Below are 22,704 nucleotides of genomic sequence, written 5' to 3' on the forward strand. Positions count from 1 at the left end.
GGGCCCGGGGCCTGGGGGTCAGGGGCCAGGGCAAAACAGGACTCGGTTGGGGTTGCTGGCATTTGGGTGGCTGTGGTCAAGACTCAGGTAAAAGGTGAGGCTTCATCAACACTAGGTGAGCAGAGAGACACCCACGGCCTCCAAAAGGCCAGTGTGACCCCGGGTGGGGGCCTGAGCCCCAGCCGCAACTGCCTTCTGATTAGAGGCGGTGCTGCTGGCAGTGACACAGGATGCCGGCAGCCCTGACGATGCGCTCGCCTTACCCCGCCAGCCTGTCACATCGCTGCCTGAGGAGGCCCGTGAAAGGCATCAGGCTGCCAGGCGGAGCAGAGCGCCCAGCACACGGGGCGCTATCAGGTGCTGGGTCGGGCGGGCTTCCGTGTCCTGAATTTCCTGGGCGACCTAAGAAGGGCCCTGTGAAGGGTCCCTGGGATGCCCCCCACCACAGTGGTGCGAGTCGCCCTGAGTGTGGGAAGCCCCAGGGCAGGGGCAGTTCTGGAGTCCTGTTCTCTAAGTGCAGAGGGGTGGGACCGCAGGGCCAGCCGGGGGAGGCCAGGAAGGAAGGGCCACTGCCCCCTCCCAGCCCCAGCAGCCCCCAGGCATGAGCTGCCTTCTGTCACCTTGGATTTCCCCCATGGCCTTCTGGATGACTGAGGGCAGGAGGAGGGTCCTGAACACTGATGTGCGTGACAAGGAGGGAGCCCCTGGCAGAGGGGCAGCCGGACCCAAGGAGTCCGTCCCCACTGGAGAGGGTCTGCAGCAGGGGTGTCATCGGGCTGGGCCCACCAAACACACACTGCTCCCTGCGCCAGGCATACAGCCCTGTGCGTCCCACCCCTGCTGCCACCTCTGAGCGTGGGACGATCCCCAGCATGCAGTTTGCAGGGAGGGCCAGGGGGAGGGTCTGGCTGCAGAGCTCACAGGCCAGCACGCACGGCCGGGAGACAGCAGGCTTAGGAGCGAGGGGCACAGGGGCTAGGAAGGAGGGGCAAGGTCCCCAGACCCAAAGTGTTCGGCATGGAGGGGGCCAGCTCTGCGCGATTGTTGGGGGATGGGTGTGGGCAACTCCCCAGAAGGTCCCCGTCTGTACCAGCTGGTGTCACCTCGTCACGAAGCAGGCAGACCCTCAACTGGCTTTAGGGCCTGGGATGACTTGAGTGTGCATCCAGACCCTGTGGGGACGGGTAACCCAGGCTGGCCCTGCCAAACCCTGCCAGAGAGGGAACGCTGTCCTCTCCTTCACAACATGCATGCTGTTGCTGTGTGCCTACCTGGTGCCCCACTTTCCAAGCCCTCCCAAAGCTGGGAGTTTTCAGTTACTCCCAAGAAACGTGCCTAGAATCCCATCCCAGTGAGCTGTGGGCCCCGAGCCCAGGGGTCCAGGAAAGCTGGGGCATTGCTGGGCATTTTGGGCTGGAGCTGATGGCTGGATGGCATGGTCCCCGCTCAGCGCTACCACACTCCACAAACACCAGGGCCACAGGGGCCACAGCCAGGCCAGGCAGGTCAGGTCCAGCAAAGTCACGGCTTGACATGGACGTGACCTTGGCACATGAGCAGAACAACCCAATGGCTACAGCAAGCACAGCTGAGCCCGGCCAGACCTGTTGAAGTGTACGGCAAAGATATGAGGTCAAAGGACGCTGGCTGACAGGCTGGGAAGGAGTCCGCTGCATGTGGGAGCACAGCCTTCCCTGGCTGGAAACCTCATGGCCACGCAGGTGCTAAGTCCCAGGCCAGCCCTCGTAGGTCTGACCCAAGGACGTGAAACCACCCTGGGAGGGGCTCTGGGGGCACTGCCCACCCCAACAGGCCCCCCACCATCTGGAGCCGTCACGGGCTCCCTCTCCTCCCGGCCCTGCACTTGGCCTTTGGGGGATGTGTCCGTCCCCAGACGGGAAGGGCGTGGCCCACAGGGGCTGCGGGTATCCTGAGTCCACAGGGACGGCCTGGGAGGGTGCAGGGTGGGAGACCTGCCCTTGCCAAGGTCGCTGGGGCTCGAATCTCTGCTAGTACCCTGACCTCGTCCTTTGCCCTGGAAGGCGTATAGGACCCTGTCAGAGACAAAGAGAGCAGGACCCCGGTCTGAGCGGCGGGGGCAGACTGCAGCTGGTAATGACCTGAGGGTCACGCGTGACCAAACTCAACAGAATCGGTCAGAGGTGACAGGTGAGCACAGCACCCCACTGACCCTGAGGCCCTCGGGTGTCTGTGCCTCCTGCCGAGCTTGTCTCACTGTTACCCCTGCCACAGGAATTGTCCCAAGCGCGCTGAGACGCCCCACGATCCTCGGGTGTTTGTCCTCTGGGTGCACACGCACAAATCCACAAGCAGGCCTGCGGTGAGCCCCGCGTGGTGTTGTCACAGTCGGGGCGCATGCCGGGGCTCAGCCCCAGCTCGGTCCAGCACCCCCTGTTCCCTCCCTTGGTCTGCTTTAACAAGCCTCGCAGTCCCTACCCACTCTTTCCTGGTGAACATGGGGCTGTTGGAGGGGTGGCTCCTTCCTTCCCACCAGCAGCAAACATCCAGGCACGGAAGCTGGCCCCGGGGTGTGCGGCCTGCCCTGAAGACCCTGGGTCACTTTGCCACTGACCCGCTGTGTGACCTTGGCCACGTCCTTGACCTGTCTGTGCCTCAGTTTCCACACAAGCAATCTGTGGATGATAGGGGTAGGCCATTATGTGGATTAAGGCCATGAATAATGCAAATTAGTAGCCCGCGGCCAGGCAGTGCGCTTTGTCGGCTGGCTCAGTCAGTGCTGTGCGTTGCTGTTGGGCAGGAGCTGCGTTCCCAGGCGCGGCTCCGGGTCTGCTGGGAAGGCAGTGTGTTCTCAGCCCCTGAAGGAATCTGGCACACAAATACCTCCAGTTAGATCATCAATCTCTGTATCTGCTGTGGGCCAGGGACCCGTGCACCAGTCTGTCCTCCCTCCAGGTGAGGGGGTGGTCTGGGGCTGGGCTCTGGGTCCGCATGGGCAGCGCTGAGGCTGTGCCCCAGACCCTGGGCCTCTCCCTGTTCTTTCTTAACGCTGACATTTCAAAGTGTCCTGTTGGCGTCACCAAGCCGACGGGGCCAGGTTTGAGCAGCAGGTGGAAGGTGGCCTTGGCCATGTCTGAGGCCACCCTCTCAGAGGCAGGGAGGCCATCGTTGTCAGGGTCCCCATCAGCCAAGCTCGCAGGACCCACAGGCCCCCTTGAGGTCACTCGCTCCCTGTCCTGCACGCACTGAATTCAGCTTTGTAGGGGCTGTGGAGTTTAGAGCTCCAGAATGAATGAGGCATGGATGGGGCCAGGTGTCGGGGAAAGAGCCCTGGCCTAGGTCCATGCATGGCCAGGTCTGTGACCCCAAGAGAGGGGGCAGAGGCATTAACAGTCCACCCCTGACCCTGTCTCCCCAGCACCAAGTCCACTGTGGCCCCAGAGGGTGAATGAGGGTTGTGGTCTAACTGGGCTCACATGAGGCAGCACCGTTCCTTGGGGGGATAGTGATGGATTGAGGGGCCACCAAATGCTGTCTGACCTCATTTAATTACATCTGTAAAGACCTCCTTCCCAGGGGAGGTGCCATCCTGAGGTCCTGGGGACTAGGAGCTCACGTGTGTGTTTTGTGGAGGACACAAGTGAGCCCAGCACAAATCACAGTCACTGACCTCATTCTGCAGACAACTTCCCAGGGGGCCCGCGGAGCTCATCATAATGGGAGGCACCTGAGACCCCAGCCCACACACCCTCCCCGTCCCCGCTGCCCACTGGCAGACCTGCCCACAGCTGTGTCCCCGGCCATGTCCTGACAACGTGGCAGTTGCGGAGGACACGTCAAGGTGACTTCAGCACCATGCAGGCCCGGAAGCTGGCTTGGCCCACAACTGTCTGTTGATTTTGGAAATCGGCTCTGTGAGAACATAACATTTTGGGTGTCCAAAGCAACAGAGAACAGACAAGAGCTGGCTAATGTTAACGTTAAGATTAAGACGCTAGGATTAAGATCTAAGCTCCCCCACTTCCAGGGCCAGGGCAGGAGCACGTGCTACGTGACCTCACACCGGGCCAGGCAGCTATATAGGCCAGTGCAGGCCCGGTCACTGCAGCCAGTAAGTCCCCAGTCGTGATCCAGACAGACGGTGCGGTGGAGATGCAGCTCCTACTTCTGACCGTGGGCCTGGCTCTGGTCTGTGGCCTCCAGGCTCAGGGGGAGGACCATGAGCAGAAAGAGCTGGACCCCCAGGGCGACCTGGTGGAGGTAACAGGCAAAGGGGTGTGGGGGCCGGCTGCTCCCAGGTGTAGCGGGGCCGGAGACAGCTTCAGCTTCCCAGCAGCTTCGAGGCGGCCACACCCTGAGTGAGCCGCATGGACGGTGGGCGGCCTGGCCCCCTGGCTGAGGTGGATGCCCATGTCCCAGGCCTTCCTGGGGCTTCTCCTGGGAGCTGGGCTCCAGGCTAGAATCTCAGCTTCAGGCAGCCAGGGGCACCCTGTCCAAGTCTGTGCCAGAAGCAGAGCTGAGAGGCCCCCCTTACCACAGATGCCAACAGGCATCAGAGGGGACCACAGACAGACCCAGGCCAGGACATGGGACTGGAGCACAGGCACCTCTGCACAGCTTATAAATGGGCCAGCCGCAGGGGAGTCTGGGGGAGTCTAGGAGAAGTTTTGGGGCCTGGAGCCCCTGCTATGGTGTTGGAAGGAGTTCTGAGCTCAGTCCCAAGGGGGTGATGGCCCGACACCCCCATGCCCTGAGGCCCACTCACGCTGGCCAGTCTGTTAGCCATGAAGTGGCAGGCAGGGCACACGGGGTCGATCTTTGAGCCCGCCAGAACTTCAGGGCACTCCAGGGTGCTGAGGGGGTGCAGAGAGGGGGTTGTGGCCCACCCCTCACTGGCCCCTTGCCACCCTGCAGCTCTCCGGGAGGTGGCACACTGTCGCCCTGGCCTCCAACGACTCGGCTCTGATCAGGCCCAGTGGGCGCTTTCGGGTTTTCATCAGCAGACTGGACGTGGAGGATGGCAACCTGCACGGACAGATCCTCGTACCGTGGGTGCAGGGGGGGGGCCGGGGAGGCAGGTGGGCTGGGCGGGCCCCAGGGTGGGGATGGCGACATCCTGCTCCCCAGGAGGGGCATCAGGGGTCTGACTCCGGACCCGTCACCTGCTCTGTGGTCTCAGCTCTGGTCCTGTCCCCTCCCAGACACAGGTGTCCCATGCACACATGTCGCAACAGCCCTGCCGCACAGGGGACATGCCAGCCCCCCCCATGAATGTGTGGGGTGGGGGAGTGTGCGTGTGCAAGGGCAGGGGGCTTGCTCGGCCGCTGCTAACACCAGCCCAGGCCCTGGGAGAAGCTGGCGCTGGTTGTGGGGGGAGGCACGGAGCAAGGGGCACATAGACGCCTTCAAGGGTGTCAGTGCTGAACTTCTGGCCCTGCTCTGGAAGTGGTGACTGTCACTGTGCAAATTATACCTCGACTTAAAAAACAACAGGTGTGGTGGACAGGGACCTCACCTGCCTGTGTCCACAGGCAGGACGACCAGTGCAGTGAGCTGTCTGTCACCGCATTCAAGACCGAGACCGCAGGAGAGTTCACGGCGGAATGTGAGTGTGCGCGGACCAGCGCGGGCCGCTCCGGGCGAACTCAGGCTTAGAGCCACATGGCACGGGTCCGGGGTGCCCCAGCCACGGCCCCGCGTGTCTGCGGGACCAGCAGGCAGGTGGACTCGGGCCCCAGCCCCAGGGCCCCCAGCCTGCCTGGGCACTGGCAGCCACTGCAGGGGGCCCGGGTCACTCCTGTGCCCGGGCCCCATGAGGCAGGCAGGGCTGTGCACTGCCCCTTGCAGATGGGGACTTGGCCCCAGTAAGTGGACAGGTGTCCTTCCTGGGCGGGCCTGCGGTCACCCTCGGGATGAGGCCCATATGAGCCTGAACGTCCTCCACAGATTCGGGCCAGAACCACCTCTACTTGGCAGAAATGAAGCCCACAGAATTCATGATTCTCTACGTGATCAACCAGTATGAGGGCACAACCAGCCTGGTGGCCGGCCTGCTGGGTACGTGCGCCCCTCCATGGAAAGCAGCACCCCTGGGGGCAGGTGGGAGGCTGGTTTGCCGGCTCCTGGGGAGCAGGGCAGCAACAGTGGGCGGGCAGGGCCCAGGCCCCTGGCAGCCCCGAGCCCGCATACCCGCTCACACACGCGCAGTCCCGCCGCTCAGCCACCACCACCCGCCCGCCTCTGGCTCTACCTCCTCGCTGCCTGGACTGGGGGGGGATCGCCAGCTCCTCCCTCATCCGGGGGAATGAGGGGTTTCCCTCGCTCTCTCCTCCCCCAAACCAGCTCAAATCTTTCCCAAGACACAGAACTTCCCTCTCCGTCCCAGACAGCACAGCCCTGGTGCCCCACCCCACCCTGGCACCCCACAGGGCACCCCTCTCCCCACAGCAACCCCCAGGGCACTCCTCCACCGTGTGTCCCCCAGGGTACCTCATCCCCATGGTACCCTTTCACCCATGATGCCCCACCCCCAGCACCCCCAGTCCTGGCACCCCCTTCCGTCTGGGACCTCCTATGGCCCCACTGCCCATGGCCCACCATGCCACAGCCCGACTGTCCTGTATTTCACCGCAGTCCGGAACCCCGCCATGCGTCAAAGGCTCCTGCCCGTGTTTGAGAGCGTCTGTGACGGCCTTGGCCTCCACAAGGACCAGGTCATGGTTGTGGAAGCCACCAGTAAGTGGCACCCCAGGCCCCCTCGGTTCAGTGGCCGTCCTGCAGTCACAGGTGGGCAGGGGACTGGGCTGGGGCTCACCCCAGGTCACTCTGCCCTCAGGTGATTGCCGCAGGCTCGAGGACTAGGCCGCTGCCCAGCCTTAGGTGGGTGACCCTCCCTGGAGCTCAGCCTGCAGGGCCTGAGCGGCTCGGAGGGCCAGGGGGCTGGCGACACACTTGGGGGCTGGAGCCCCTGCTCCCTGACCCCTGACCTGCCTTCCCAAGCCCACACCTCTCCCCTCCTATCACCACCCCAGGCCATCCCCCCGCCTCCCCTTCACCACCCCACAGGGACAGTGAGCCGAGACGTGGGGCCTCAGCAGCTTGGGGGTCCAGAACTGGAGGTTTGGGGACACAGGGAAGCCCTTTCCTCAGCCCTCCCTTCCCCTCCAAACTGCAGGAACCCGATCACCACCACCCATGCTTCTACTGTGCGCCCTCCCTGCCCCCGGCCATTGCTGCCTGGATGGGCTCTGCCACCACACCCAGGAAGGGCCCAGGACCCCCCACCCCGGGTAGGGACCCCTCTGCCCACACCCCTGCCGTGGTCCTTTCTTGCTCAATAAAAGGTGTTCCCTTCAAAACGTGACTCCTGTGCCTGTCAGAATTGCAGAGGGGGTCATTTCTCTCTGCATTGCCAGTTGGGGGGCTGCAAAAACATGCAAAGCCAGTGATGGAGGCGGCGCCCCACCCGAGCACCTGGCTGGAGCCAGGAGCAGGGCCCCCATGCTGTGCTTTCAGGGGACTCAGGTCACAAATTATGCCACGTGACCAAGTGTACTTTTCACCTTTTCAAATAATGCAGAAAGGTATTCGTTTGGCTTGAAATGACAGGAAACATTACACATGTGCACACACAATGTGAGCAATAAGGTGGAGAGCGTCGACTCTCACCTGTGCCAGGTGCTGAGGTGGGGCTGCACTCAGGTGCAGCCACATCCAGGTGCACAGCCCAGCTCTGTCTGTCTCTTGCCCCTTTTCCCTCCCTCTGTCCCTCACTGGCTCCTTTGCTGGCAGCCACGGCCCAACTCCTCCTCAAAATACAGCAGAATGAGCCCAGGTCTCTCTCCAAAGTCCCTGCAGAGGCCTCCTCACTGCAGCCCATGAGCACATGCCCAGGGTGCTGGAGAGATGGGAGGGGGCGCCAGACCTGACCCCAGGGTGGCCAGAACCCCTGGGGAGCCCTGGGAGCAGTAAGTGCCTTCTGGATGGGGCTTCTGAACCTGGCTGTCCTGACGACTGGGCAGCGGCGGTCCAGTGCAGGGGCTCATGGTGCCCCAACACTGTGCAAGAGACAACTGACTGCATTCTTCTGGGAAAGCCATTTGCTGTCCCTATGTCCTCAAAGGGTTCCATGTCCAGAAAAGAAGCCTCTTGCTAACATGAGCATGTGCTAATGAGCACCATGTGCCAGCTGCAGGTACCTGGGCAATTTCGGGGCTGGAGAGGATGTGTAGGACAGGGACTGTGGTAGGGGGAGGAGGTGTGGGGCCGGGAGCCTCCCAGGAGCTACAGCACAGCAGGCATGCTGGGCCTGGGGTCTGCTCCACCCCTGGTCAAAGGATGCCGGAGGCCATCAGCTCTGCCCAACTGGCCTCCCCAGCCTCTCTGACCAGTCATGTTTCTGCCCGGCACAAATTGGCCTCGCAGGTGCTGGAGGTCAAAGGTCTGATGTAAGTTTCCCTGGCTGATACCAAAGTGTGGTGTGGCTCGCTCCCTGTGGATGCTCCAGGGGAGGGTCCTTCCTGCCTCTCCCTGCTCTGGAGCCCTGGGAGGCTCTGGCTTGGGGCACTGACCCCTTCACCCCGCCCTCTGCCACAAGCTAGGAAGGCTGTAGAAAGCTCAGTGGTTGTCAGGGAGGGGGAATGGGTAGGTAGGGCTCAGGGGATTTCTAGGGCTGCGGAATTTTCTGTATGACACTGCAATGGTGGGTGGGTGTCATTATACATTTGTGCAAACCCACAGAGTGGACCCTAATAGTGGACTGTGGATCTTGGTAATGATGCATCAGTAAAGGTTCACTCATTATGAAAAAGCACCACATTGTGGGAATGCTGCTGATGGGGGTGCTGCACAGTGGGGGCATAAGGGAATTCTATTTGCCACTCCATTTGGCTGTGAACCCGAAATCGCTCTGAAAAATAAAGTCTATACACTTCAAACAAAATCTCCCTCTCCCTGTTTCTTGCAAGGACACTTGTGATGGCAGTCAGGGCTACCCAGACCCTCCCGGACAATCTCCCATGTCAAGGTCTTTAACTTAAACGCACCTGCAAAGACAATTTTTCCACATGACATCACAGTCACATTAGGACCTGATATCTCTGGGGGCCTTTGACAGTAATTGACAGAACAATTAGACAAGAAGTTAGTAACGATGTAGTTTTTAACAGAGATGACCCAGGGGACGTGCAGAGGATGGCACCCTCAGCCCTCCATGCAGGACAGCGTCCCTCAGGGGTGCGGGCAGACATCCAGACAGACCATGTCTTGGGCCATAAAATAAGTCTCAGTACATTTCAGAGGATTGAAGTCCATGGGAATTCATTTTCATTTTATTGCTAAAATTTTTCATCAAATGATTATATTGCAAATGAGGAAAGACATACTCAAGTTACATATATCAAGCAAGAGCTCATGTGAAGAATATATGAAGAACTCCTTCAAACCAATAGCAAACACCTAACAGCCCAATTAAAACACAGTCAGCAAATGCAAGACACTCCCCCCAAGAAGGGGTGTGGGTGGCCAGTAAGCTCTCGGAAAGGTGCTGGACACCATTTGTCATCAGAGAGGCTGGGGGAAGCCACGGTGCCCTGCCCTTGCAGCCCAGCTAAAATGAAGCGCTGACTCCGACTCACCCAGCACCAGCCGCGATGTGCAAGGAGAGTGGTCAGGTGTCACCGGCGGGAATGCAAGTTGGCGCAGACACTCGGGGAAAAGTAGTCTTTAGTGACAGTAGAAGCTCAGCACCCAGCAACTCTACTCCTAAACATTTCACTGCATGTTCAGGTTTTTTTATTTGCTATTAGCGCTGGATAATTGTTTAGTATTCATGTCTTGCCAGTGGGTTTCAGCCCCGGGCAAGTTCACTGTGGATTCAGTGTGACCAAAGAAATGACAGTGAAACAGTCTTGGGGTGAAAGGGTTATACCCAACTTTATTTCCACGGTGGCAGGTCAGTCACTAAAATCCTGTTTACTTAGAGCGAGTCTGCATACAGCAGGCCGGTCTCTGCCTCTGGGCCTCTCTGTCCACACAGCCATCCTCTGGGCCTCTCTGCCCACAAGTCGTCCACACAGCTGTCCTCTTGATGCCGGGGTTCTTGTTTGCGGAGTTGAAGAATGAACTTAGCAAACACTCAAGGTAGGAGAGTCAGGGAGAGGCTTTTATTGAGAGATTCAAGGAGAGGACAGAGCTCCCAGCTCCCGCCAGGAGGGGACAAGAGCCCATAGTGGTGCGTTGTCTAGGGATTTTATAGGTGGTTGAGAATTTTGGGGAATGTGAAAAAAAGCTTAGGGGTGTGAACCTGTTAAGTGGTCCCTGAATATTTAGAATTAACTTAACATAAGGAATTTCCTGCTTTGATTTCTCCCTGGGATACCAGTGTCTTGGTCCGGGAGCATATCAAACAGGGCTGCAAGGTGGCCTGAGTTATTGTCTGTTTGCTAAAGAGTAAGTTAAGAATCTTGCTTCTTAAACTCCCTGGGTGTTAAAATGCAATCTTATCTCTAAGGTGGAATCCCTCCTGTCTTTTACTATACCATCTACAGCTGGGTCTGCCTGCTAAATTAGTTGCCCAGTTTGCAAATCACCTCATCAGGTCTGAAGGAGGAAAGACAGCACATAGGCCTGGACCTTTAGCACGCTAAGGTGAATCTTACACATGATTACAAATGATCAGCATAGTAGAAACATGTGCTGCTCATCTTTATCTGGGGAATATTAACTGATCTCACTGAAGAATGACTAGAGCTTAATGCTTAACACAGAGTTTTGTAAGGGGTCTCCTGGCATGTAGCTACCCTGCTCTGACTGTCAATGTCCTGCCTTGCTGTTTCCGGAGGCCCTCACCCTATTGTGTCTAAGCCCACGGTGCCTGTCTCACTCTGGGCCTCTGCCCTCCGTGCTGTCACCACTCCGGCCTCGTCTCCGCTCTCCTGCAACCTTGCAGCCCTGCCACCATGTCACCCAGAGCACTGGGCAGAGCTCTCCATATAGAGTCAATAGCAATGTATTGCCCACACGTGTGTAGTGAGCGAGCCAACCAGGGCCAGGTGAGACTCCTGGCCACAGGAACTTTCATTTCATCCACACTCTGGGGCTTTTTAGTGGGCTTTTTCCTGGCCGTATTCTCTTTCTACCCCATTCATATCTATTTTCCTGCCTAACAGCAACACATCCCGCATTCATGGAATGAAAACTTAATATTGTTAAGATGTCAACACTACCCACAGCAATCTACAGATTCAGTCCAAATCACTCTCAAAACTCACAGGGGTTTCTCCACAGAAACAGAAAAGCCCATTCCAACCTCTGCTTGACCCCTGCCTGGGCCCCCTCTGCTGCACAGCTGTGTGTTGACCTACAACAGCTGCCGACTCGCCCTTGTGTGGTCCTCACAGAGGCTCAAGGTGAAGGGCACCAAGCAAACACCCTGGTATTAAGTGCATAGCAAGCACCTGCAGTTGGCTGAGGTTGCCTGGGCCCCAGGGAAGGATGAAGACAATCCCCACACCTGCTCCGAGGGCTGAGGACACAGGTGTGTGGCACTGGTCCCCAGCCAGTGTTCCAGGAACTGGCCAACACGACACCTGTTTTGTTTCCAAACATTAGCCTCTGGGGACCTCTTTGTCACAGTGCCATGGCGCAGCCTCTGCCTCGGGCATGGGGTGACGGCACTGCTGTCAAGCCCTGGCTGAGAAAGCACCCTTTCTGGGGGAAGGCACCCAGCACGTGGTCCCCGAGGAGGAGGATGCTGTGGAGAGTCCGGGCGACCAGGTGGGGCAGCTCCAGGTGAAGCCCACCTGTGGCTCCTCTGAGAAGGGGCGAGATACCCATGCCTCCCGGGGGCCCAGGGTGCAGGAGTGTTGGGCACCCACGTTCAGAAGTGCACTGGCCTTGTCAGGAGACCTGCCAGGAATAAAGGTGAGGATTACACAGCGGGCCCTCGATGCCACCACACAGAGGGAGGCTGAGGATGAGCTGACCCAGATGGATGGGGAAACAGTGTCCAGGGGAGGCATGGGCAGCCGAAGCAGAGGTGGTGGGGGGCGCAGCCGCAGGTCAGGGAGGCCTGGAGCCCCCGGGCTGGGGGAAGCAAGAACCCTCCTGGAGTGTCCGGAGCAGCCGGCCACCGGCACCTTCAGCCCAGGGACACTGATTTTGGGCGTCTGGCCTCCCTTTATTCTGTGAAAGAATAAAGCCACCTGGCAGTCTGTGATCCAGTGTCAGGGCGGGCCCAGGACGTTGGTCCCCTCACCCCGCCCTGCCCCCCACTCTATTTGATTCAGGTCAAGAGCACCGCGGCCTTGTGCAGGGCCTGGGGCCTCTCCTCGGGCTGGCATGGTGGCTAGCCCAGCAGTGGCCAGGAGGCTGGGCTGTGGGAGAGGCGGCGCAGTGCCAGTGTCAGACACGCTCGCCTCCCCAGTCCCACCGGCTGCTCACTCTCCTCCCCAGAAAAGCAGCAGCCCAGCCAGGCCTCTCTCCGCTCCTGGGGGCTGCCACGCCCCTGGCTTGTGCCCCTGACCCCTCTGCCTCTGGGGTCACACGGCTGCCTTCGCATCAGCTTCCCTGGGTGCCTGTGTCCAGATTTCCACTCTTGACCAGGATGTCAGTTGAATAGGACTGGACCGTATTTTAACTTGAGTCTGCAAAGCCTCTCCCTCCAAACCAGGCCAGGTTCTGAGGTCAGGGGGTCAGGGCTTCAACCTGTCTGTGCTGCGGGGCACCACTCAGCTCAGCACGGCTGGACCTGATTTCGTGTCTGCGGTGAGGTAAGGGTCCCAGGTCATTTTTGTCCTGGCGGGAGCCCAGCTCACCCAGAGCCGCGCATTGAGCATCACCGCTCAGCCCTGCCCCAGCCGGGAGGAGTGCCCGGACCTGAGGGTCTGCCCTGCGCCATCCTGACCTTTGGCTCGCTCACTTTTCAGCTTTGCGCCCCTTACATGAAGGCTTAATCACTAAAGATGAGGCATCTGCTAGAGCAAATCCTACCCTACTGGGCTTCTAGGGTGCCGGCTTCCTGTGACTCCCAGTGTCCTCGTGTTTTACATGCAGCTTGTCAAGGTCCACTGGACAGACACCCTACTGGGATTTTTACTGGGATCCTATTGATCTTAGTGAAAGAACCGACATGTTTATAGTATTGAGACGGCCAATCCGTGTACATGGTATGTGAATTTACTTAGCCTGAATTTCTCAGTGCTATAGTTTTCTGTGCAGAAGGCTTATACAATTTTTTTATTAAGGTATAATTGATATACACTCTAATGAAGGCTTCACAAGAAAAACAATGTGGTTATTGCATTTACCCTTATTATCGAGTCCCCCCCATACCCCATTGCAGTCACTGTGTAGCAGTGTAGTGAGATGCCACAGAGTCACTACTTGTCTTCTCTGTGCTACACCGTCTTCCCTGTGGCCCCTCACGCACCATGTGCACCAATCACGATACCCCCAATCCCCTTCTCCCTCCCTCCCCACCCGTCCTCCCCCACCCCTCCCCTTTGGTAACCGCTAGTCCCTTCTTGGAGTCTGCGAGTCTGCTGCTATTTTCTTCCTTCAGTTTTGCTTCATTGTTATACTCCACAAATGAGGGAAATCATTTGGCACTTGTCTTTCTCTGCCTGGCTTATTTCACTGAGCATAATACCGTCTGGCTCCATCCACGTTGTTGCAAACAGTAGGATTTCTTTCTTTCTTATGGCTGAATAGTATTTCATTGCGTATATGTACCATCTTCTTTATCCATTCATCTACTGATGGACACTTAGGTTGCTTCCATATCTTGGCTATTCTAAATAGTGCTGTGATAAACATAGGGGTGCATATGTCTTTTTGAATCTGAGAAGTTATTTTCTTAGGGTAAATTCCTAGGAGTGGAGTTTCGGGGTCAAATGGTATTTCTATTTTTAGTTTTTTGAGGAACCTCCATACTGCTTTCCACAGTGGTTGAACTAGCTTACATCCCCACAGCAGTGTAGGAGGGATCCCCTTTCTCCGCATGCTCGCCAGCATTTGTTGTTCCTTGTCTTTCCTATGCTGGCCATCCTAACTGGTGTGAGGTGATATCTCACTGTGGTTTTTATTTGCATTTCTCTGATAATTAGCCATGTGGAGCATCTTTTCATGTGCCTATTGGTCACCTGAATTTCTTCTTTGGAGAACTGTCTCTTCATATTCTCTGCCCATTTTTTAATAGGGTTATTTGCTTTTTGGGTGTTGAGGTGTGTGAGTTCTTTATATATTTTGGATGTTAATGCCTTGTCGGATATGTCATTTACAAATATATTCTCCCACACCGTAGGATGCCTTTTTGTTCTACTGATGGTGTCCATTGCACAATTTTTTTATTTACTCCTAGTTACTCGATATTTCTACCAAATTGCAAATAAAGTCCTTTTAAGTTTCCTATTCTAATTATGCACTAATGTTACAGAAATGATTCATGTTGTGCATAGACCCTATGATTGCTCATCTTTGTAAACTCACTTACTCATCTGCACAGTTTATCTGCAGGTTATAATTCTTCACATAGATTCACCCCATCATGAGCAATCTCAGATTTCTCCCTTCCCACAAACCTTTCTACCTATTGCGTCTGTCCCCTCACTCCCCCACCCCCCGGGAAGCATAGGGTGACAGCAGGCACCCGGGCTTTGCTCTCTACCCTGGAAGGGAAGCTTCTGATGCTCTGCCAGGGGCAGGATTGTCGTTCCGGGGATCCCGTAATCTCCCCCGATCGGATCAAGAAATTCCCTTCTGTTTCTAGAGGGTGTGACTATTCACCACGAGCAGTTGCTGAGTTTTACCAAATGCTTTTTCTACGCTGGCATCTTGGCCGATGTGACAGACGCATGGATGACCGATCCGCAGGTGCTCTCCGGGCCTGTGCTCACCTCTGGATCAAGCCGGCTCATGGCAGCCAGCCTTCTGCTGTCGCCGGGTTCCCTGTGCCATGTTCCTCCGGGGCTCTGGAACCTGCCGTGCTTGTGACCTGGGATGCTCCCTTTCTCGCAGTTGTCCTGGTCGGGCTTTGGCATCCCCGTGTGGCCAGTGTGAAGAAAAGGGGGCACAGAGGTAAGAGCAGGCGTCGGGGGCCACACAGGGTCACAGCTTTGCCGGTGGGGAGACCCACGTGGGCAGCTTCAGGGAGCTGCTGCTCCCCGCTGGACACAGCTGGGGCGGAGCGCCGGGCACGCAGCCGCGGGTGGGGCTGGCACTCGCTCTCCCCCCACTGCTGTGACGCTGCAAGGAACCCAGAACTCTGCCACGTACCAGGCACCTGGTGGGGCGAGGCTCTGACCTGAGTCCCGCGGGAGGCACACCTCGGCTCCTGCCTGCCGCTCCCCTACCCCATCCAGTCTCCAGTATTCGGGGCCCCCATGTTCCGCCCAGGTGGGCTGTTCTGGGAGAGACACCCCACCAGCATGGCCTGAGCCCACATCACGGAGCCGCTGTGGCCCCCAGGCCAGGGTCGGTCAGCCTCCAGCATGGCAGGGCATCGAGAGCGCCAGCCCTCTGGGACTGCCTGCCCAGCGCCCGGACACCACAGCCAAGTCACTCAGACATATGGTGGCTGTCCGGAGGGGAGCCTAAGGCCGCCCAAGTCCACCCCGTGAGTAAGGAGCCCCGTGGCTGGATCAGACGTCCTGGGCAGGCACAGGAGGCCCCTGAAGGCCAGCCCGGGAGTCCCCACACGGTGGGCTGGGGCCTTGTGGACAAGGGCCGGGAGGCTGTGGCCACAGCCTTGGCAAACAGAGGGTGATTGGGGTGGAAGGGAGGAGCCCATGCCGCTGCTCCCTGCAGGGACAAAGGAGCCGCCACCACAGGCACTGGACACTTGTCTGAGGTGACACTGGTCACCCCTCAGCCACCGGGCCTCAGCTTGGCCTCCTGCTGCTGGTCGTGGCACGGACTCTTTTTGGGGGCCCCCAATTTCAAAGAGAACATGGTAGTCAGGCGCTAGGGGTGGGAGGTGGCTGGGCGGCGGCCAGTGAGGACTGGACAGGCGGGCCCGTGGCCCGACGCATCCCCACCCGCACCACGCACACCTCCGCTCAGCAGGTCAGAGCTGCTGGGTCTCGGTTGCAGTGGATTCCAACCAACCAAGTGAGGGTCTTCATCCACAAAACCCAGGTGAACCCCACCCTGCCAGAAAGTAAGTTGGGAAGAGGGGGCCCGACAAGGCTGAGGCCCAGGTGAGCCCCTGCCTCCTGCCCACCCACGGCCGAGGCCAGACGCATGGGGGCCTCATGGGGCTGCTGTCCAGGCCCAGTGTGGCCAAGCCCCCAGTCCCACCGAGGGCCCCAGGAAGAAGGCTGAGCCACGCCTCTGGCCACCCGGCTCCAGGGGGCTTGTCGTCCCCTCCAGGGTAAAGGGTGGGTATGTCCCAGTGACAATCATGGTGATTAAAACAGGACGGAAACTCACACGCTGAAATTCCATGTAAACCGTCAGCACCACCCAGCCTGGGAGTGGGGAGCCCCCCGGGGGTTCTGGGAGGAGTGTGCCCGGCCAGTTGGCACCCCCGGGGTGCTCTCTGCACTAGTGGCAGGCTGAGCTGGCGGAGGTGTCTGAGAAGGGCGGAGGCCTGGCCCCGTCTCACCCCTGCCTGGGGCCAGGCCAGTCATCAGAGCAAGGGGTCCAGGGGTCCAGGGGCCTGTTCTGGCCGGTGGAAACTCCTGCCCCCACCCCACCCGGGCTCACGGATGCAGCCACAGTGTGACCATCCTGGAGAAGGCGCACCCACTTCCTGCACCCACAGCCAGAGGCCCCCCACACACTGAGGCCTGCAGGCCCAGCCCCTGCCAGCCCCCAGCCACCTCAGCCCAGCTGGGTACAGAAGAGGGTAAAGGACTAGACCCGGAGACAGACTAGCAGCTCAGACAAAGCCCCTGGACCTCTCACCTCTTCAGTGCCAAAAACATACAACATTTAGGAAAGTTCTGAGAAAAACTCCAGCGGCAGCAGCTCCCGTCAGAACGAGGACCCGGTGGCCTTGCCCGGGAGCACACCACCGCAGCCTCACAGAGCCGCCCCCATGGGCCCTGGTCTCCAGCAGTGAGCAAGCTGTGTCACCGGGTCCGTGTGTCACATGTGACGTGGCCCTCTCTCTCACGGGAGATTCAGGGCCCTGGGTTTGGGGGCCTAAATGTCCTTTCTCTGTGAAACAGCCGTGTTAGGTCACGGCAGCCCGTTAGAATGTCTGTATGTAGGAGACGTACAGGCTGGCGGCCTCACGCTGGGCCCACGAAGCTGAGAGACCCAGGTCGGACCTCACTGGTCACAGGGGCTCCAGAGGCTGGAGCCAGAACCGGCTGGCAGGGTTGGTCCTTCCTGGCCCCTCTGGAGGCTTCACGGGGCTCCTGCCGCCTCCTCCAGCTCCTGGTGCTGCAGGCACCCCTCCGAGCTCTGCCCCCACCTCCACGCGGCTCCCTGCCCCAAGGCTCAGCTCGGACCCCCACTCAGCACCCTGCATTCTCTCTCCACAGATGGCTGCCTGCACACCTGACAGCAGGTGGGCTGCTGGGCCCAGGTAGGTGACCTCTGTCCCCGCGGGAACTGCAATAGGGGGGACCCAAGGGCAATGAGTGGCAGGGCCAGCCAGGGAAGGACAGGGCTTGTGGACTGGAAGGAGGGCGTGCCAAGTGGGACGGGGCCCTGCCCGTGGACAGCCAGCCCAGCAGGGCCCAGAGAGGGCCTGGCAGCAGAGGACAAGACCCCAGTGGAGCCTGCCTCGGCCCATCTTGCTCATAGCGGTGTGGCCCAGGGGATCTGCCGCCCTCCACAAAGGACCAAAAGGCAGGTGACCCCAGGAGTCCCCCAGCTGCCCCCATCCCAGAAAGCAGCAGCTCTGCCCTGGAAGCCTTTCCCAGTGTGCCCAATAAATGGCTGCTCCCAGACTGCGGGAGCTTCGCCCTAGTCACCAGCCTGGCCAGTGACTACACGGTGGCCAAGGCCAGGACTGCTGGGGGCAGGGGGTGGGGACCCTCCTGGCGAGATTCACGTCCACAGTTTTGAGAAGCCTCTAGGTGTTGAAGAATGCTGGTCAGGACAACAGGTGAGAGGCATCCTGGGAGGGCGTGAGGCCGGACCCCACGGCCAGCTGGTCCCCTCGGTGTCGGGGCTGCAGGCAGTGTGGGTCCCTGGCTGCCAGGAGATGCTGACAGCCGTCTCCCTGGGACAGAGAGAAAGTCTGTGGCTGGCTGGCCAGCAGCGCCTCTCCAGATGGGTCCCTTGATGGGGGCCTGACCACCTTAGGGCCCCTTTCTGGCCGCACACTGGAGGGTTTCCTAACTGACAGCGGCTGAGGCCTGGGGGCCCCGGGAGCTGTCACCCACCATGTCTTCCTCCCCCAGGTCACCAGAGCCTGGTGGGCACTTGCCTGCAGCCCCTTTCCAACACACACCGTGCCCAGCCAGGGCGCCCACCGCCCCGGGTCAGAGCCCAGGAGGCCCACCTGGTCCCCCATGCTCCCCTCAACTGGAGCCTCGCCTCCATGGTTAGGCTCAGCCGAGCGCCAAGCCCGCTCCTGCCCCAGGCCAGAGGGCTCTCTGCAGTGACCAGGGGTCCCCCAGGGCAGCCCCTCAGGGCAGGCTCTGCCGGCCAGGGACCAAGGACTGCTTCAGCCCGGACGAGGGGGAGTTGGCCTGGGCGAGGGGAAGCCGGCTACTCTGTCCCCCGCCAGAGGGGCAGCCCACCCCCCTGCTGGGCCCCACCGGAGCCACCCCCAGCTGCCCCCTGCCCTCTGCCTGCTCCCCTTCATGCTCCCCCCTACTTGCAGGGGCCTCTCCCCCCAGCTCACTTCTTCAAGCAGAAGCCAACATTTGGAGGCAATAGAAGAGCCCACAGGCCTCAGATCATGGGCGGTTCCCCCACCGCTGCCCCTCCAGGCCGGCATGAGCCGCCGCCTCCGCCGGCCCCCACGAGAAGCCAGGACCGCCTGGGCCCCCGGTGCCTGCGTCTGTGTCCGGCCCTCGTCCTCAGGGGCCCTATCCCAGTTCCGTGCCGCCTTTCTACAGGTGGTTCCAGAAACCCTGGATCCCACAGGCTCCTGCAGAACCGCAGCTCGGAGGAGTCAGAAGTTACAGGAGTGACTCGGGGCCTGGCACCTGACCCTTGAGGGGCTTGACCCCTCCCCACTTTACAGCTGGGTGGGGGCTCAGGAGTCGGAGGGGGGCCTCCTATTCACATGCCCCTTGCAGCCAGACCCCAGGGCTCCCTCTGAGCAGGGGGACGGGACCTCAAGTCCACATCCTCCCCTCAGACTCAAAGCCTCCGGGCCAGTCCTCACCCTGGAGCACGTGACATGGACATGGGGTGTCGGCCAGGCAGCCCCCAGCCCTTGCACAGGTTGGGCAGCGGGTGCAGGCAGAGCCCAAGGGAGCCATTTGTGCAAAACCTGACACTCTAGACTCTGGTGGGGGGCTCCTTCCCACACCCACACCCACAGGGAGAGCATTTGGAACCAAGATCAAGGCCCTGTTTTGGACTTTGGGAGTTGGAGGTCACGGGCAGGCCATGTAGGGAAGCTGACTCACCCCCTCCCATCCCTGGAATGTGCACCCTGCCCGCTGTGCTGCAGTGGGAGCTGTTCGCTGACACGGCCTAGGGGTCAGACAGTGCTGAGACTGTCTGGACGGGACTGGCCCCCAAGGCCCTGTAGAAAGGGTCAGATGCTGGCAAGTGGGGCTGAGGGGTGCGATCCACTATCTTGTGAGGCCCAGGAGACTCAGACGCAAGCCCCCCTACATGTTAACCCTGCCACCTGCCCACCTGGGGTGCCTGCCTCTCTTTCTGGTCTCCCAGCCCCACCCCACCCCCCGCCCCGCCAGTCTGCAAACCGACATCAGTACCTTCCTGTAAAAGGATGCAGGGAGCAGGGCCGAGAAGTGGACCCTAGCCTGCTTTTCCCCTCGAGGGGCTCCCAGACTCAAGTCTCTACCTTTCAGATTCGAGTCCCAGGCATTTGAAACAAGGCCAGTGTAGCTTATAAGGAAAAAACCCCAATTTTTGGAGAGTGTAACATGACTGCAACCACTTTCCTCCTTGAGGATGTAGCAGAACTGCCCTGTCCAGCCAAACCCTCTGGCCTGATTTGTCAGAAGGTAAATACAGGGACGGGATCCCATTAGCAGAGGGATGAGGGATTCACATTTTCTAGAACCTTCTCTCCCATCATCCCAAAAGGCAGAGATGCTGGTGTCCCGGAGGCTCGGGGAGGACCCTGAAACCATGTTCCTTAGAAGTACATCATCAAGGGCACCCCCTGGGGGCAGGGCTCACCCCTCTCCTGGCACCCAGGCCAGGCCAAAACCAGGGTCCTTGAGGCACGGGGGCACAGCCTCCTCACCTCTGGCTCTGCACACCCCTAGCACCTGCTCCCACACCATCAGCAGCAGCTGGGTGCAGAGACCCACTGACCTGTGAGTGGGCTCTGTCGGCTCCAGGTCTCCCTGGGGGGCTGCCTCCTTCTGGCCAGCAGCTCCGCAGACACCATCTGCCTAAGCCAAGGGCCGGAGCCTCCTCTATTTCATAGAACAGAGAGGCAGCTGGGGCAGAGGAATGGGAACCTGGCAAGGGGAGACAGCCCCGCCTGTCACCAGCCCCGAAGCCCACTTCTGCAGAGACCCCCCAGAGGAGGGCCTCCCACCACCCTCAACGTGGCCCAGCTTCCCTGGCCCCATCCACACCACTCGGCCAGAACTAGTGTCCTCTTCTCCCCTGGAGTAGCTGGAAAAGTTCCAGAAGGTTCTGGACAGAGGAGGAGGAGAGGGAGGGCCTCTGGAGGTTGACCAGGCAGGGTACCCAGAGGCGACAGCGGCCCCTGGCCAAGGCAAGAGCTACACCACTGACCCCTGCATGGGACACGCGGAGGGTCAGGCACAGCCCCAAACACCAACGAAGCCAGGCGGCCCCGGTGGCCACCTTTATGCTGGCAGCGCTCCACTGCACTCAGGTGACCAGCCCCGCAAGGGGATGACGGGTATCCTGGGTGTCAAGGGTCCAGTGGAAGGCCCGGAGCAGGACTGAGGGTGATTCTGGCCGTTTTAGGCAGGTAATGGCCCAGACTCGGCTTCCAGGCTTGGTGGGACCCCTATCAGCCTTAGGGGGACCATGTCTGCAGAAAGGCGGTCCCAGTCTGGGGGCCGGGGCAGGGCCCCACGATGGCACGCTCCTCCCTGGCACATAATGCTCTGGCCCAGAGGGAAGGATATGGTCCAGGGAGGATGGAGAGGGCAGGGTGAGGACAGGGGCAGTGGACAGAGGGAGGCAGGTGGACGGAGCAGCCAGTCAGCTTCCGGCCTGGCCCAGCTCAGACACTGTTCCACGCCCAGGGCTGGGTGCACCTGGGCGAGGGTATGGCCTGAGGGTATCTGGGGTCCCCTGTATGTGTCCTGCTTCCAGGCAAATAAGACCCCTGGTGGGAGCAGCACAGAGGAGAGCAGGTCACCTTCAGAGCCGGGGGTGTGGAAGCTCCCCTCCCCAGTGACTCCCCAAAATATGCCAGTACCACCAGCGTGATGGCTCTCTACACCCACCCTGAACACGCAATCGCAGCCACCGGGAGCTGTAATTTGGTTCTAAAAGGGCTGGAGGAGTGGGAATGCTGTTCCCTGAAGCCACAGGCACCTTCAAGCAGCCAAGCCCCCCACTAGGCCCAGACACAGCCCACGCCTCCTCTGCGCTCACGGGGGGCCCACCTCCCATGCCCCTGCTGTCGCTGCCCAGGGCGGTGGCCAGGCTCAGCCAGCCTGCCAGGGCAGAGAGGCTGTGTGTCCACAGTCCCAAGGCCTGCAGGACGGGGACCACGGGATCCTGGGGGCCAGAGCAGGGCTGGGCATTCAAGTGCCAGGCCCCTTGCTCCCACTGCTGGTCAGGCTTTGCTAATCAACCTCACCCTCACCCTGCAAGCCCCACTGGGCCTCAGGATCACTCCCGAGGCCCTGGGCACCCCTCCAGGCGCTTGCAGCGGCACAGAGGCGACCAGCCTGCCCCTGCACGTGGGGCTGGGACCTGGGGGTAGGGGGGCCTGGGGAAGGGCGACGGGTCCTCTCTCTCTGCCCCTTCGGGGCTCGAAACAAGCTGGACTCCCTGCTTCCTGACCGCCTCAGGGTGCTGAGGGGCTGCCAAGGGCTCCTCCAGGTCAGTGTGACCAGGGACACTGCGGGCTTCAACAGAGGAAGGCAGTCGGGGTTCAGAGGGAGGCAAGCCTGCTCCCTGGAGGGGAACCTGGGGCTCGGATGCTGTGTGATTCCGCCCTGGGTCCTCCTCGGACTCTCGGAACCAGGAATGGCAGCAGGCGGGTGCCTACCTCAGTCCTGCGGCAGCAGCCAGCCAGCGGGGTCACCCACCACCTGTGCTTGGCCTCCTGCTAGCTCAGGGCACCGAGCCAGTCAGGGGGCCACCCTGAGGGGAAACACTGGACTGGAGATACTCACACACGGTGTGTGCACACACAAGCACACTCGGTCTTTCAGGTGACGCTCGTGAAATAAGATGCCATGGGAGCTGACGGCTGCCACTTCCCACTCCCTTGAGCTCTCAGGGTCTGGAACGTTCCTGGAACCAGGCCCTTCCACAGCCAGGCTCCTGGGGCAGGGTCTGCACCCCAGACCCTCTGCGCTGGGCCCAAGGCCCACAGCAGACTCTCAGACACACCCCTGCTCTGCTCCGTCCTCAGGAAGCCCACAGCAGGTCCTGCACATGGTGGTCTGCTGGCAGCAG

The 22,704-nt window shown here is 60.1% G+C and overlaps 1 protein-coding gene and 1 long non-coding RNA gene across 3 annotated transcripts; both read left to right on the forward strand.

Annotated features, from left to right (window-relative positions):
* Positions 1-904: 904 nt before the first annotated feature.
* On the forward strand, positions 905-2,396 carry LOC108407784 (uncharacterized). The gene is made up of 3 exons (XR_001855803.3): positions 905-1,721; positions 2,043-2,169; positions 2,254-2,396. It is a non-coding gene; the product is annotated as an uncharacterized lncRNA (long non-coding RNA).
* Positions 2,397-4,067: 1,671 nt separating this feature from the next.
* Positions 4,068-7,337, forward strand: LOC108407783 (minor allergen Can f 2-like). 2 transcript variants are annotated; one of them, XM_037008299.2, is made up of 7 exons: positions 4,068-4,239; positions 4,894-5,027; positions 5,511-5,584; positions 5,926-6,036; positions 6,613-6,714; positions 6,815-6,858; positions 7,045-7,337. In XM_037008299.2, exons 1-6 carry the CDS (start codon positions 4,132-4,134, stop codon positions 6,838-6,840), a joined length of 555 nt encoding a protein of 184 aa, XP_036864194.1. In that variant the 5' UTR covers positions 4,068-4,131; the 3' UTR covers positions 6,841-6,858; positions 7,045-7,337. The 2 variants fall into 2 exon arrangements, with proteins under 2 accessions (XP_036864194.1, XP_036864193.1); XM_037008298.2 differs by having other exon boundaries at positions 7,154-7,337.
* The last annotated feature ends 15,367 nt before the right edge of the window (positions 7,338-22,704 follow it).

Source organism: Manis javanica, chromosome 2, assembly GCF_040802235.1.
Source record: "Manis javanica isolate MJ-LG chromosome 2, MJ_LKY, whole genome shotgun sequence".
Taxonomy (NCBI): Eukaryota; Metazoa; Chordata; class Mammalia; order Pholidota; family Manidae; genus Manis; species Manis javanica.